We start from the raw sequence: 15,816 nt of genomic DNA on the forward strand, positions 1-15,816 counted from the left end.
CATATTTAGTAGGCAACATCCATTAAAATATGGAAAATGAAAACTTGGATACACTACTTCCTAGCTAAAATGTCGCATTAAATTATAACATTAGTATCACCGAACAGGTCAGCCTGGGAACACGGATGCTGCTGTTCTTGGTCACTGTTGTACTTGTGTCTATTGACTGGCTAAATATTCTGAACACAAAATCAATATTTGCAAATATATGTCATTATCTATATTATTCAATTATCCACAAATCCGAAATCTGATTTCCATTTTCCCTAATCATGCGCAAAGTTGTAGGTACTTCAAAGTGCAGTGTGCAAAGAATCGAAATGCGCCGAAACGGAACCAAACAAACTAGACGAAGCGATTTTTTGTCAGACGGCCCACTTAATAATGTCTATATAAATTGTTGCTTACAGTATCGTATTTAAAGTACTGTTAGTCTGTAAACTAGTTATCACCAAAACCGCATTTTGCCAGTCTTCTATGGTGACTCTCCGTTTTTCATAAAGCGTCATCCTTCAGTCCGTTATGGCTCCCCGTGGAATGGTATTCCCTCAATATACACTGACGGCCAGTGCTTCTTATCCGTATCATTGCAGTACAGCGCTCCTTCTGTCGGATCCGTCTCGTCATAGATATTAACCAACCAATCTTCGATTCTTTGCCGCTCTGTATCCGGTACTTCGATATCATCGGTGTTAGCCCAACAATGGAACTGCTCTTCGTCACGGCACACCGCTGCTATACTCTTCCCCCATCGGTCCGCCCGGTTCTTAACCATCCATGCAAGCGCCTTTTGCAAATCGCTTGATTCAAACTGGGCGTAGACAGTTTTCAGAAGGATCTGGAAATCCACTGAAGCCGGATCCAAACCTATAATATTGAGATAATATTAAGCATCCATAATATCAACTGCGCAGCTATATTTAAGAAAACATTGTGTTAGGTTTACTCAGGATACACAGATTGTGAATATCTACGTGAAACAAAACCTATGTAATTTCTGAAGCACCAGCAGCTGAAGCAGTCATTCAGTTTGAATTTCACCGGTTATGTTCTACTTTATGCTGCTGAGGTCGGTAAAAAGCTAAGGATCGTTGACCTTTAAATGCTGCACTCGTCGTTGAGTCAACTGACGAGAAAACCCTAATCGAATTAACAGATCGCTGTGGATATCGCCTACGTGCGCAGCTACTTAGCGTACCTGCAGTAGTTCCAGGTATCCTCCACGCAGACCACTCTTGGATCTTTCGGTCGTGAAACTTACAGGCGGAGAGCGCTGTGCCCGTAAGATGTTGGAGCCATTCAAGCTTTTTTATCGGGTACAGTCCCAGTTGGTCCTCCTGCGTGTCATCTCCGTAATCAATTCGTAGTTCCAGTTTAGAATGCCGCACGTTACACAAACTCGTACTACTCTGCTTCCCGCTGTTATAATATCCGTCATTCATGTTTGTTCCTACTCGTAGCAGACTGCCAGTAATCTTGAGGCCATCGATAGGCGGAAAAGCTTCCTCGATGGACATCCTCATCCAGTTCTCGTCAAGGTCTGGTTTATGCAGAATTGTATAATCCCGTCGTTTAAAGAAAACGGCAACAAAATGCTGCCGACGACCGGACAGAGAATACTGATATTGTCGCCGGCAAAGTAGTAAACCGTAATGGCAGCCCGATGATATTACACGGTGTGTCGGCTTATCCACCGCGTTAGGTGTCATCCAAGATGTTAGCATTTTGGAATGGACGGATTCAGCCAAGAAGACATGATCAGCGAGACCATTGCAGTTTAGTGTAATATTCTGCGTTTTGCCCGTTGGATTCTCGAAGACCACCACAGCCCAGTCCATCCAATAATACTTCTCAGCCAGTTGTTTCCCTAATTCTCCAGCACACTCTTGATTGCCAGTGGCTTGTAGCTCACAGACATTAATCAAAAATCCATCGACCATCTTTATTAATTCCGATTCGTTGCCTTGGAGGAACTTAGTACTAGAAATGATTTTTGCAAGTTCAAGAGTTTCAAAAATACTCATTGACATTCGCCCAGCGTTCTCCACATCTTCTTTCATCATCTGCGCGTTGTTCTGGAATGTCTTGTCGGTTTCCGCGGCTATGTTGCAGTAGATAAGGATGCAGATACACATTTTTATCACGTCCAGCTTAACAATCTCGCACCATTTCTCGAACACCGCATAATCACATCTGTCAATCATCGCCGTCAACATTTGCCGGTTGACCCCGATCTCCGTGATATCCTTGCATAAAATACTCAATAACTGTTCCGGATTAATTTCGCGGTATATCTGGCAGAATTGGTCGCGTCGTCCCGCGAACGTCGCTTCGTCAGCTGCACGCATTTTGCGTAGTGCTTCCCACAGCAAATGCAGCCGGTCATCGATTGGTTTATACGTGAGGATTGCCTGCAATTTGGCCGTTTCGGTGCCCATGGAATTTTTTATATCGATAATCGCTTCCTCCAGACGGTTCTCAATATTCCGTAACTCCACTTTCTGGTCGAACGTTAGGTAGTACCACGCAGCAACCTCTCGGGCCTCTTTAGAGTCCGGGTCGACCTTGTTCAGCGCGTCATTCAGCTGGTCCACGGCCACTTTACTCAACTGGTGCGCAACCGACCCTCCGATTTTCGTTATAACGGGAACGAGCAAGGAGGCCATATTCGGTATGAAGTTTAACACTACGATTCCCGTTTAACATAGGTTTCACACTCTGATTCAAAGCTTCCAAAGTTGCCCAGATCCAGTGTAATTCTTTGGATATTTCTCGAGTGCTGTTACTTAATACTAAATAGTCCATGCTACGTGGGAAGGATTGGTTCGTACACTTCCTTCGAAGAGTGTAAGCGATCTAGTTCGTCTGCGTAGGAAATGAATCACGCATCAGGCTCGCCCTCTGACGACCCCGAGTTGTTTAGTCAGACAATACAGATCACTAGTTACTTAAAACAGTCTGTATGAGCAGTATTAGTATCACTGTCAAGCTATCATGTAATGGCTGCTACTGCAGATGCACAGAACCACGATTGTATCTAGTGGAATTCCATGACAGAGCTTGTACCCGTACGTACGCTTAAAAGGCAGCTTCGGAGAATTGTCATACAATACTTACAAGTCATGTATGTAGCTGCAGTTATCTGCGTGACTAATACTCGTATAACGAGGTCTCGTACATAGTGTGAGTGATTGATTTAATCGCCACTAGAGTAACTAATCTACTGCTCCTAAGAAGAAGTCACTCCGTGTTAATCGATTGGTTTTCCAAATCGACTAGGACGGTTCGGTAACTTCGGATCCCTCGGAAAGCCACTTCTAACCAAGTCAAACCGATTTTTTTGAAAATTTTAAAAATGTATTCGCGATAATTATCTAGGTATCTGTACTTGTGACCCCGTGCACTGCTTGGCTAAAGCTTCTGCATGGTAATTAATATTAATGAATCAAATCGGGAATGTCAACAATGCATCGATCGATAAACAGCTGATGGGCCGATGTTTTATTTTGAGAAAAGCTTGTACAAACTGTAATATTTTCTTTATAACGCTAATTAAAGTTTTGGTTACGAGCAAATGGACACACTTAGCGGTTCGTCAAATGTAGCCGGAGTCTACTGAAACCGCCGGAAAGTGCTGTGCGAGGCTCTAGCATATCTTCACACATAAATTCGTGTCCCGATGCGCACAGTGACGCGAAATGCTGGCAGTTTTTTCAGAACAGATTGTACTCTTTGTTGCGGAATTTCTCTGCCGCGTACGCTTTAGCAGTGTCCACAATCTCTTTGCGTGTGCGCAAGCGTAAACAGTATTCCTGCAAACAACTATTATTACTTCACCTTTTGAATGAAAACTGCCTCAGCTTACGACGAGTTCCACCGGCGCATCGTAGCTATGAATGAAATCTCCATAAAACTTTCCAATACGTGCACACGCGGCTTTTTTCCGGCCTAGCAGCGTTCCACCATCGTTGTGACCTGACACGTGCAGTACCTGTCAACAACGAACTCTGCTGAATCATGTCGATTTCGATGGTATGAAGTACCACTGCCGACCGCTGACATTTTTTTTATTTTCTATATGCTAAAATAATCTGTTTTTGATCTTGTTGTACCAAGAAACAATGTTTTCTGGAACATTTTGAATTGTCTGCGTAACCTTTAGCTTTAGGTAAAATTGCAGTTTACCTTCCCGTCGCCCAGATAGATGGCTTCGTGGTGGTCGGCGTAGAATGGTCCGCGAATATGATCACCTGGTTTTAAATAGGTATCCGGCTGATGTGCGCACGCGGCTGGTAGGCCATGAATGCGGAATGACAGAAATCTGCGAACGAAGTGAGCATCATGAATGTTTTTCTTATTTGCAAACTTTCGTTTCGCACTATTTTATATGAGTGCAAAGACTAATACTGCAAGTAGAAACATCGAAGTACCGGCAAATCGAATAAATGCTGACTGCACGGTACACGACTTACTTGGCATCGTTTATCGTGACGGGATTTTCAACGGCCCGCTGAACACTGCTTATCCAGTTGTCCGCGCCTTGTAACGTGACAAACTGCTGGTACGTCAGACATTCGCCTGACCATTCTGAAAACTGTAGAAAGCACGTTACCGCACAACAGTATATGCCTTCTTGCTCAGCTTTGTGTAGACCGTGTACAATACGTACGAATGCTCCATATTTTTTAGATGTTTGAGTGGATTTCACTGGCTCTGGTTGGGCAAACCAGTACACACCGTACCAGGCAACCTGGAATCAGATTAACGCCAGTGAATGGGTTAATGTTTAGGTCGACATGCCGTACGATCTGGATTGACAATTTTTACCTTGGTGACCACAAAAACATACGCTTGGCCTTTGCACGTTACGCCGTATACGCGCTTGACTTCTTTACCGTGCAACTCCTGATCTAGTGCCATCCGAATATAGGCATCGAATTCCTCCGAAGCCATTCTGACCCAAAGTCTAACCGTCGTTCAAATGCGGAACTGTTGCTAAGTTGTCTTAATCGTCAAAGAAAATGCAGTAAACCACGATCGGCAAAACGCGACAGCTTCTTTAGAAGATAAACCTTATAACTGTGGAATCGCAATCGGAAAGTCACAGGAGGATTTTCTGATTGTTCTAACACAGTAGATGTCGCCGCAGAAAAAGCGCAACGGACGTCTGATGACTGATTGCTTTAAATTTGAATGGCACTGCTTGGCGCATGCGTAGCGCTATCCCATTATTTTGTTTCGGCAGCTCAGTCGACAGATATTGCTCTGTGTAAAATTTCTTAACATGTGCATTATGTACTTACAGTTGTGACGCTAGTTCCGGCTGCTTATAAACCCACGATGCCCCCGAACAAAGTATGGCACACGACATGACACGTCACTCGCTTTACATTTAGCGCTAAGTTGACTGCTTCACGCATCACGGCGCTTATGGATGATATTACAATGCAACAGAATGACGACATTAGATTTTTGTCGTAAGAGGATGCAGAAATCGAAGTAGTCGTACGTTGACATGTCTGGAAATATTGATCATGCGATCGGCGATATAATTATCACGCCGGATCCGGTCGGTGTCAAGAATCGTGTAGAACAATGGCCACGCATATAAGCGCGTGATTATTGCGATCAGTACGGCATGCGGCATGCCTGGAGGTATGTCACACTGCATTGTGCAGACCTTCGCAGCATCATCACAAAATTAATGCCTTGGTATTTTTAAATTTCCACAAGGATTAAAAAGCGCCGGCCGACAACCTATCGGAAGCCACTTTGATGACCATGTTTTGCAGTCAACATCGACTGCTCCCGAGGTGATTCAATATAAAAGCAGTAAAAATCTCTAACGAGAAGGGAGCAAAAAATTGGTTCTAGTGATAAACTAAATTTTTGCACTCATCATTCTGCCTGGAACAGTCCGAGCGGTGGCTATTATCATCACCAGTGCACGGTTTACCGCAACCAGACTTGCGTTCCTAGTTCGAGAAATTCATTCAGGTTTTAATTTGAATTTAATTTGAATTTTTCCTTTTTAATTTTAACTGAAAATTTTAGAGAAGCATTACGAACCTATCTGTAGTTTGGCCAAAAGTAGAATGGTTCCCAAAGTTAGGTACAGCTTTTTTACCGCAAGATCGGATATCCGGATATACTCCTGGCTCTTACCATATGACATTTTCCTCGTGTCGAAGGAGCAAACAACAAAAACTTTCAACTGCAGCAATCCCAACTCTTTAAACTGTATTTGGTCGTACTGCCCAATTACAGTAAGTACCTTTGCGGTAATCTAACCGAACAAAGTAATATGAAATAAATGCCTTCAGTACCGTAATTCTTATTCGTGCCTCGAAATTTTCGTGCATTTAAAAGTGTTTTTTGTTAAAAATATTTTCGTGCATTTAAAATCAGGCTCGAAGTGTTTTTCATAAAAAAAACGGTATTTATCAAAACATTTCCGGAAAAATTCGAGAACCGTTTTGCTAACCGGCTTTAGTTTTCTTGATCTCTGCGAAACTTTTGTTTGTTTGGCGATGTAGTTCATCAGATCATCACATGTTTGCCGTTTCCTTCTTTCCTGTGTGCGGCGCCCGTATTGACTGACGGTTGACTGTTGACTGTGAACTGTTGACTGTAAGGTGTTGTAGTGCAACATGCATGTTGCGTATGTGTACACATACAGTGCGCGCAGGCAAGTCAGCAATGCTGGCGTAAGTATACAGATAAAGGAAACAAGATGTTTGTTATTTTAACTTTGACGTTCATAAGAGGAGTGTATTTTTTTTTATTCATTGTTATCGCGGTTGGCGGCCCGGGAAGCGAAGAGACTGAAATTCTTAGTGGCATTAGGATCTGGGATTGGCAGTTTTTCTGATAACCACGGTTATGATTTTGCATCGCCTATGAGTCTGCTCAATCTACCGCGGATATTATTACACAGTACCAGAATATGTCCAGCAATGTTTTATAATAACAACAGAAGCGTTTAAATATTTTTGCGAGATAATATGAGTAATAATATTATTTAGCCAGAATAATTAAACGCGTCAGCAGAAATTCCGTGAAACAAGGTTACGACGACAATCTGTACAAGGCTTCAATGAATAACCGTGACACGGATTATGGAGTTTTGAGTCGCATTTCATAAAAGCATTAGCAGTTTACGGTGTTACGAGAAATCCTTACACGCATGTGTAGCGATTTCACATAATAGCGGAAACCCAATGCATTCGAAAGCAAACGGTTTCAACAATGCGTAACTTATGAATCCTTTATGTGATGTATTTTTTGATTTTCATTAGGTAAAGAGTCGGATGGAGAAACGACACCAGCTGTCGCTATGCAACTACTTATTCTCACGTCATGTGTTTCTAGCAGCTGTAATAGAGAGACCCAGAGTACACCGACCAGTCGTGCCGGACACTGTCCTGTAGACAGCTCGCTGTCAGGATTGCTCGTTCCAGAACAATGTGTTGTAAAGCATTTGGCACATCGATATAATAACCGCAGTATAACCTTAGAGAATACACCCGCGATCCGTACACTACAGTTATGGAAATACTGGTTGTTCGATAATCAGATGAAAGGACAACTGGTAGAAAGGATTTTCGCAGCTGGGAGATTGCATAGCACCTTTTTTATAGACTTCCCCTCAAAAGTATAGGAAACGTTTGTATTATAATATACAAACAATACGTACATATTATTAATATATTTCAAAACATCGTGCTGCACGTCTTCTGCACGTCTTTGCAAAAATATCGCATTTTGCACTTACTGGGCTGTGTGGCACTGAAAAGAGCACAGCTGCATACAAACCGATAAATTCACATGTAAAAAATAGTTCGAATTATTTAGGTTTGATAATTTTTTTAAGCATAACCTATTTTGCATGGATTGGAAGCTATTACGCATACAGAGGTGGACGACCTACACAAGAAATAAAAGAAAACCTGGAAAACCAATCGCGTCGAATTTAAATGCGGCGCTATGTCACACTCCCAGTGGTCCGGGTGCGCAAACTTATCCAGATGGCTCAGAAATAGATATGATTGGTGGCAGATCGTCAGGCACGGATGTGTACCGTTCATAGCATACTAAGCAAAAGCCGAATCAGGTGTCGAGGACGGAACAAAGTCCTGTATGCAAAATAAGGATCACGAGAGTTTTACTGTCTGTAGTTGCCGGTCCACCGTTACACATTAAATCTGGCTTTGATCGTCAGTCCAACTTCAACAGCATTGTACGTAAGCGATCCGTAATTTCAGATAGTACTTACTACGTATATTCAATTGATCCATCGTTGAGTCATATCGAAGTATAACTGTAAGAGTGGGAATACGTGCTACCGTACATGTGTGTAACCAACCCTTAAGGCACTGATTTTCACACATCATGTTCACCGGCATTTTCTAATTTTTGGTGCCGATGGCCCGATGATAAGCTCGGAGCTTATATGCCTGTATGATGATTTAGCTTTGACGTCAAAAATCGCCTGCTCCCGTGGTGATTCATATAAAAACCAGTATATATTACGCGCTTATGAAATTGCGCTCATACAGTCACTCGTCCGAATAGTTTAGTTACCAAGTCAGCCATATTTGCAAATCAGTTATGATATTTCCTGTTAACAGTCGACAAACAGTAACTGTTGCTGTATACGTGTCGCTGTCATATTCATCAACTGCATCATGTCGTCGGCCGCGTTCGATGACTACATCCGGCGTTCCCTCGAAAACACACTATGCGGCGAGGAAGTCCAGCGCGTCTACGGTATGACGTGCAAAGGCCAAGCGTATGTTTTTATTATAACCAAGGTAAAGCTGCAAGCGGCGACACTATGATGAAGAAAACGGATGGCAACCTACGGTTATTGTTTTATTCATTCTCTAAAGGTTTTCTGGCATGCCGTATACTGGTTTGCCGAACCGGAACCGCTGCATGAGGACACTAGTTCGGAGAGATACGGAGCGTTGGTCCGGTTTAATGTGCTCGCATCAGTTTTCGTTGATTCGACTGTGTAATACTCTACGAACTGATCGGTTTCTATTGCAGAACAAGGAATGGAACGGAGAATTCTTGGCGTATAAACAATTTCTGGTCTTAGACAGAGCGGAAGCATGGATACGCAGCATGCAACGAGAACTGGGGGATCCAGCTCAGTTCACGGGGTTAAAGTAGGCTTCCGATGTTGATTTTTTTCTTGTCCTAACTGGGCTTTTACTGGAAATTTCGCAGCCAAAACAGTGCTGCGGAAGACTTATTCTGGTTTAGTTTTTTTGCTGGTGTTGGTAAGGACAGACAGCCACAATGCGCTCGTAATGAATCTCCAACTATGTCAACCAGCCAGATTTTGCATGAGATTATAATACTGAATATTGAGAGCTACAAGTTCCTGCAGTCAAACGTTAAGGTTGCAATGTGCTTATGTAACTAATCTTAAGAGTTTGTAAAGTCATATATGTCTAAATAAGACCCTATTGAGAGAACGGTTAAGGTTAAGAATATGGTTAACGTTGACCATTGCATACGGTGGTTGTCTTTAGGTTTCTCGCGTTCCGCGTTCGTGAACTACCGCCTGATTGTGCCCGCTATCCAGATACGTTTTTACAGCCAGGTGATCATATTCGAGGGCCATTTGCTGGAAAAGAATATCACGAAGGAATCTACATTGGTCAAGGGCAGGTACAGTCCTTTCGCACTCGATGCTGTCTTATTAGCAACAGAGTTTCCTTCGCCCCAAAAATAACGACTCGTTCTTCGGCAGGTGGTGCACTTTTCTGGTCAGGGAAACGATGAGCCTCAGTCGGATTCCAAAACACATACTTTAGTGCAAAGAAAACTGAATGCCGGGGTTCGCTTAGGCGAATTTTATCCGGATTTCGTTAACAGCTACGATGATAAAGTGGAAATTATTGTACGTGCAAAAGCAGTGATCGAAATGCAGATATTACCGTTATCGATATGCATTGTGCAGTGCAATGGAAACATACGATTAAAGAAAATTTTGCAGGAATATCGTTTGCGCTTGCGTAGCCCGGAAGAGATCGTCGCTGCCGCCATCGATTATGCGGCGGAAAAATTCTCTCTCGGCGATTACAATCTGGTGCAAAATAACTGTCAACATTTCGCTTCCCTGTGCGCCACTGGACTCCGGGTGATGTGCGGGGATATGCTGTATCGCACCGGCACTATTCGAAATGGCCTAGTCCGACTCCAAGTTCCGGAACCTATCGCCAACCGTGTATCCGGTATGTAGTTTTCCGTTGCATAGAGAAGAAAGAGTTTGTTCCTCTTAATTTGGCAAGCATCCGGTAAAGCGTCCAGTTTGGCGTGTGGGAACGTTAGCGCCGATGCCTTTTATTCGTGTTTCTTTGTTGCAGGTTACAAACCGCGGGGAAAGAAGAGCTGATTCCAGACCTTTCGGTCTTCTCCAGTTTTCGCACAGGAGAAATCGAATGCTATCGACAAGCTAAAATGGAGACATTACTCACTTGGCCATCAAGTTACTGGATTCACACATTCACGAATGAGCGCAAATATTTACCCGGACCAAGACCTATGAAGTTAGCTGCGGCATAGAGCTAGCTGCTGATGCTTCGCTAAGTACATGAAAATGTATTATATATAAAATTCTGCATTGTGGTTTATTTTATCAATTTTATTTATATTTTTTGATTGTAGCTTTACATATCCAGCAGCTGCCATATTTTTCTCGAAGAATGTGTTACGAGTTCTTTAACTACAGAAGACCGATAGCATAATCGTGGGTAATCCTTAAAGTACAAAGATCTGCAAAAAATGTACCGAGTTAAAAATAAAGCTATTCAGTGGCGATCAGCTTGTTGCGAATAGTGGCAGAGAGTGTTCTCCGACGATAGAAAAATTGTGGGTTCATACCATCGTGCGCTTTTCTTGATCGCTAACCTGTGTCGCCATTCGGTGGGCGAATGACTGGTGGGATGCGTCGATCCTAATTCATCTGCCAAGCACCAGTACACCAAACACTTATAAATAAACAGAGAAGGAGGGTTTTGCTGGTAAAATGTATTCCCGGGAGTGCATATTTAATTGGGACAATTGCCATCCCGGAATGCGAATAGGTTTCAGATTTGGATTACGATTTGAATGTGGAATTTTGACAGTTTTCCCTATTTCCGTGAGTATCGTGTTTGTTTGCCGATGAGTCAAGTTGACTCATCGACATACAAGCAGGGTAGCAAACAAACACAAACAAACACGACAATCAGTCAACAAATACGTCTTTCATTTCAGTATGTACGGTTTTCGTTATATGGATGTCAATGACGCGTATACTATATACAGGTTATGTGACAGATACATACTTAGGTCCGTAAGGGCATCGGTAGAAGTCTTTGCTGAGACTAAGTTGTATCTGATACGTCCAACAGCGAACTTTTGTTGTGGCTACTTAGCCTAGATGGTCGGTAAAAATAATAATCAAATATTTAATGTTAATTGCCCATAGCCCGGTGGTACTACGTCTGGCTTTGAGACTGTATGTCCTGGGTTCGATTGCTAGGTGGATAACTTTTATCTCATAAAATCAAACCAAAAACAGTATAAAATTCTCAAAATTAAACAAAAAAATTCTCCAATAGCCTAAAAGCCCAAAGGTTTTCACCTAAGGGTATAGAGTCTTCCTTACTGGAGTTTGGCTACTGTAGTTGCAATAATAAAAGTTTCTTCACTAGCAATTTTGGGAAGCGGTGCGACAATAGCAACCCGTATCCGGTTTGGATGCGATACCGTGCCAAAAACGCTATCCTGTTCATTGCTCGCGACCGCAGTGTATGGAAATATTAGCGGACTTCGGTATTACAGCAAGCAGCTGAAACGCTTACACACACATTTGTAATGTAAGGACTTAACAGAGTTATTGTACGTGATCTAAATCTGCTCGGTGCGCAACCTGTCCCGCAACTTTTGTTTTCATAATAATTATGGTACTTACTACGTACATAGTTGGGAACTGACCTGTTGTGCCGGCAAATTCCGTTAGAGACCATGAAATGTTGAATAATATTCACCTCTTGTTGGGCAATGGATGCAACTACAGTACTAATATAAAATTCACCAAATGTAGTTAGATCCTGTATGATGCAACTGGTACTTGGTGAAAGCCATGATTCGATAGTAATTTCCGTTAGTTAACTTAGCTTTCTTAAACAGCGAATATCTATGCAAATACAACGGGGAAACGCGATTTTTGTAATGGGTACGATCCCCGATCAGGATGGCACAGAGGATGTGTTTCTTTTGTAAATGTTGTTTTGTTCCGGTGCATAGTTTGTACTCGTACCATGCGCACCCGGACAGTTGGAAGTGCGACATTTCGCCGCACTCACATCAAACTTGACGCGCGACTTCTACGCCGCGAAGACATTTCGCCGCCGGACATTAGGACGCTTGGACACTTCGGCTTGGGACCATATGCTTTGAGACATTTTACCTTTGCGATATTTCGGCGCAGGACGTCTGGTCGCGGACATTTCGTTTCGGGACTTTCGAACGATGCGATTAATCGCCGCAAAAAATTCACCGCGCTTAATTCTCACTAGATTTTCAGTTTTTTAGGCTTGTTCTTAGTTTTCCTGAGGTTTTCTTAGGCTAGTTAGGTTTCTTAAATTTCTTAAGTTTCCTAAGTTTCTTGGTTTTCTTAGGTTTCTGATGGTTCTTAGGATTCTTAGGTTCTTAGGTTTTTTAGGTTTCATAAGTTTCTTGGGTTTCTTGGATTTCTTGGATTTTTTAGGTTTTTTGTTTGGTTTTGTTTTTTTGTGTTTTTTTCCTGACTCTTTTATTTAGCTCAGTAAACTATTTATTCGATAGGCGAAATGTCGCTTGGTCGAGACATCCTTGCGGCGAAATTTCCTTGCGTCGAAGCGGCCATGCGACGGAACGTCGCGCAGCAGAAGGTCCTATCGACGAAATGTCCTGCGACGAACCGTCGCGCGACGAGATGGCCTTGCGGCGGAATGTCTGCGGCCAAAAGTCCTGCGGCTAGTTGTCCGCGGCGAAATGTCGCAGTGCCCGTACCATGATACTTAATAAAGGCTTTAAACTTTAGTTAACTTGAAGGTCAGCAGCCGGACATTTTCTGATTGCATGCATATTGCTTCGGAAATAAATTGATGCTGCAAAGACGGAGATTTGAAATTTTTGATTGCTAAATTCTGCCATTAGGATAGTCAGTTGCGGCCTTTGTTTTCCCTGCATAGATTCGTCACACCATTCGCTAGCCACAATGAACGTAACGTCTCTTTTTCTGCGACAGCTCGGGTCAGGTTCGCGGGAAATGAACTACGGGAACACAATGCTGGTGCAACGTGACAGCGGCTAATGGTGGCTGGGATATGTTCAGGATATTGACGGCGATCAGTTCTTCGTAGACTTCAATGCCAGTGGATTCGAGTGGATTCATTCCAGCCGTCTTTGGCCGCACCGCTTTCTGAAGAGTACAGAAAAAGGTTTACCGGTCCAGGTGGCACTCCGCGAGGAAGACGGCAAGCCTATGGTGTACCGACCGGCGACCCTCATGCCCATGAACGATGTGTATGGAATGTTTGCCGTGGTGCGGCTAACGAACCAGCCATCTCTTGTATCGTGCATCGCTGTCGAATCGTGAAACGGTTGCCGGTACGGGCCAAGAATCGCAGCCTATTCGCCAGCAATAACGGATTCCGATACATCAAACACGTGGTTCAGTTCGAGGAGGCACATCTGTTGCGGGATATGGATTTCCTACCATTGTTTCTAGCTTTGTCATTGCGGATCAACAGTGGCGCGTCTAGAGAGAGAAAATGACATACCGGTGCGGATGTAGGTTGCTTCTCGAAATAGACAATGGGCAGGCAGGCAAAGTTGGCTAAGCGGTTCCGTTATTTCGGCGCAATTGGGGGCAGTTAATGCGGCCATGACCTGTTTGGTTGCACTTGTAGCAAACATGGCGATAGTTGCACCCGGCACACGATCCGATATTGAAACGGCCACAGACTGGGGGCGGATTGCCGGCGTTGCGAGCGTTCCCATTGGGAGTTGTGGCGACGAAGGCGGCAGGTTTCGCTGCGACGTTTGTCATCGCGTTCTGGCAGGCGGTTTGGGAACTGAAGTGGCTTGTGGCGATATTTTCACGCTCGACCGCATTGTCCAAGTTCCATTTATGGTCCTTAGCTCGAATGCGGAAGTCGGTCAAATGGCGGAATGGCGCGGGCGTAGTAGTGGCGGCGTTTTTGAGCGAGGTACTCCAGGTAGCTGCAGTACTCCAGGGCGACCTTGGCATGCTTGGGATTGGACGACTGCATCAGAGTCTTCAAGGTTTCCATGCTTCTGGCCCAGAATTCGTCCAAATTAATGTCAAACGGGCCGATCTTACTTTTGGACTTTCTGTTGGCTCCAAGACGGGCTTGCGCGAAGACATGTATATGCGGACGGCGCAGGCGGCGGGCTTCCGATTTCAAAATTTTATTGGACTTACCGCTTGAGGCGCTGGAGGAGCTGGTAGTGGAGCTATCTGAGGAGGAGGAGGAGGGCCAACGCGAAGATCCTGAGGAACTGGAACGCGATGCTGAGCGCGAGCGACGTTGCTTCTTTGCCTTGGACTCTTTTGCACCCAAATCCAGTAGTACGTTGCGTTTATGGCCGGCATGGCTGGTGACCTTTAGGGTCGTGGCGGCATTCTGCTGACACACTTGGAACTGCTTAATACGGGAGCGGTCGCCGATCTTCTGCACAATTTGGTCCACCTCTGCAGGGGTAAGAAGAAGCAGGTGCTGTCTTTCCGTGATGTTCTCCTCCTCCAAGGCGTTAATGGTTTCTTTGCTTAGGCCGATGTCAGACAGTGTCGGTTCGGCTTGCTCTGGCTGGCTTGGCGGCGTGGCATTTATTTTTCAAGGCCGATTTGGACATAGCTTTAATTTCAGCAGCTGTGAGTACCATGATGCAAAGCGAGTTAAGCGGTATATACCAGTGACGATCTAGTATAGACGATCTAGTATATCATGACGATCTGGTATAGACCAGCTATCAAATATCTTAAAACTTTTCGCGTAGCAAGCGGCTGGATCGCGATAATAATGAGCCGGCCCGGCGAAGGTGACCGGCTTATATATGCGCGCTTCCAAGCGGATATGTAGTTAGGCAAAGGGGCAAGGGGAAGGCTTAGCTTCGCAGCGGCAAAGAAGGTGCCGTTCAGTGGGCATTTATCAACAGATTTCACCAATAGTGAAATCTAACCCATTATCGCTCTAGGCACTGACATAACAAACGCTGTCCGAAGTTAATGTTATTATTTACAACAGCAGTGTTAACGTTCTAGCGCAACATGATGCTCACAAATAAATTCTAACGTGGTTTATTGAAGAAGTATTTGGCTAAGGATTCGGTAATGAAGATTCAGTAATTATTTGGTAGTACTAACGTCAATGATCAAATTGTTTTTTGCAAGCAGGACGAGCCGAATGAGAATATATTTGGCGGATGGCCATGGGATGCAAACAGCGATCTATATATCATCCAGTGGCACTCACCAGGCCACCACTACCTGCCGCAAGCGTAACCGAGCCGAAACAGCAACAGGTACCCAACATAGGGGTATCATGGCTCTACGAGTAACAAGGCCAAGTTGTAGAATAAATGTGTTGCAAACGAAATTGTATCGCCTAAGTTTGTGAAATTAAATGTCAGTTAAGGATTAGCAGAAATTAAATTACCGCTGAATTTGTAATTCCCTGTACTCACCGGCACCATGCCTTGGGCTATGCTTTTGCGTCGATCATAGTGCATGCCTATTCCTGTCGCTCA

General features: G+C 43.9%; 3 protein-coding genes across 4 annotated transcripts; 1 reads left to right on the forward strand and 2 right to left on the reverse strand.

Moving 5' to 3' along the window:
• Positions 1-354: 354 nt before the first annotated feature.
• Positions 355-2,788, reverse strand: LOC129598467 (uncharacterized). Its single transcript, XM_055496384.1, has 2 exons — positions 1,199-2,788; positions 355-867 (listed from the first exon to the last, which is right to left on the reverse strand). Exons 1-2 carry the CDS (start codon positions 2,664-2,666, stop codon positions 521-523), a joined length of 1,815 nt encoding a protein of 604 aa, XP_055352359.1. The 5' UTR covers positions 2,667-2,788; the 3' UTR covers positions 355-520.
• Positions 2,789-3,578: 790 nt separating this feature from the next.
• Positions 3,579-5,230, reverse strand: LOC129598472 (uncharacterized). The gene is made up of 6 exons (XM_055496389.1): positions 4,828-5,230; positions 4,670-4,750; positions 4,473-4,594; positions 4,186-4,321; positions 3,866-3,991; positions 3,579-3,812 (listed from the first exon to the last, which is right to left on the reverse strand). Exons 1-6 carry the CDS (start codon positions 4,951-4,953, stop codon positions 3,714-3,716), a joined length of 690 nt encoding a protein of 229 aa, XP_055352364.1. The 5' UTR covers positions 4,954-5,230; the 3' UTR covers positions 3,579-3,713.
• A 3,342-nt stretch (positions 5,231-8,572) lies between these two features.
• LOC129598476 (uncharacterized) lies at positions 8,573-10,770 on the forward strand. 2 transcript variants are annotated; one of them, XM_055496396.1, is made up of 7 exons: positions 8,573-8,813; positions 8,892-8,984; positions 9,052-9,173; positions 9,543-9,681; positions 9,764-9,913; positions 10,010-10,247; positions 10,380-10,770. In XM_055496396.1, the coding sequence occupies exons 1-7, from the start codon at positions 8,688-8,690 to the stop codon at positions 10,406-10,408; spliced, it is 897 nt and encodes a 298-aa protein (XP_055352371.1). In that variant the 5' UTR covers positions 8,573-8,687; the 3' UTR covers positions 10,409-10,770. The 2 variants fall into 2 exon arrangements, with proteins under 2 accessions (XP_055352371.1, XP_055352372.1); XM_055496397.1 differs by having other exon boundaries at positions 8,892-8,972.
• Positions 10,771-15,816: the final 5,046 nt, after the last annotated feature.

This window comes from Paramacrobiotus metropolitanus, unplaced genomic scaffold (assembly GCF_019649055.1).
Source record: "Paramacrobiotus metropolitanus isolate TYO unplaced genomic scaffold, Prichtersi_v1.0 Parri_scaffold0000123, whole genome shotgun sequence".
Taxonomy (NCBI): Eukaryota; Metazoa; Tardigrada; class Eutardigrada; order Parachela; family Macrobiotidae; genus Paramacrobiotus; species Paramacrobiotus metropolitanus.

What these genes read in the sequence shown, in the direction of transcription:
- LOC129598467 (XM_055496384.1), bottom strand. Translation starts at nt 2,666, where the DNA reads ATGGCCTCCTTGCTCGTTCCCGTTATAACGAAAATCGGAGGGTCGGTT. An exon ending in GATACCTGGAACTACTGCAG is followed by an intron (nt 868 to 1,198) that starts GTACGCTAAGTA and finishes TCAATATTATAG; the next exon opens with GTTTGGATCCGGCTTCAGTG.
- LOC129598472 (XM_055496389.1), bottom strand. Translation starts at nt 4,953, where the DNA reads ATGGCTTCGGAGGAATTCGATGCCTATATTCGGATGGCACTAGATCAG. An exon ending in CTAAAAAATATGGAGCATTC is followed by an intron (nt 4,595 to 4,669) that starts GTACGTATTGTA and finishes TGCTTTCTACAG; the next exon opens with TTTTCAGAATGGTCAGGCGA. An exon ending in GTCACGATAAACGATGCCAA is followed by an intron (nt 4,322 to 4,472) that starts GTAAGTCGTGTA and finishes CTTCGTTCGCAG; the next exon opens with ATTTCTGTCATTCCGCATTC.
- LOC129598476 (XM_055496396.1), top strand. Translation starts at nt 8,688, where the DNA reads ATGTCGTCGGCCGCGTTCGATGACTACATCCGGCGTTCCCTCGAAAAC. An exon ending in ATGTTTTTATTATAACCAAG is followed by an intron (nt 8,814 to 8,891) that starts GTAAAGCTGCAA and finishes CATTCTCTAAAG; the next exon opens with GTTTTCTGGCATGCCGTATA. An exon ending in TCTACATTGGTCAAGGGCAG is followed by an intron (nt 9,682 to 9,763) that starts GTACAGTCCTTT and finishes GTTCTTCGGCAG; the next exon opens with GTGGTGCACTTTTCTGGTCA.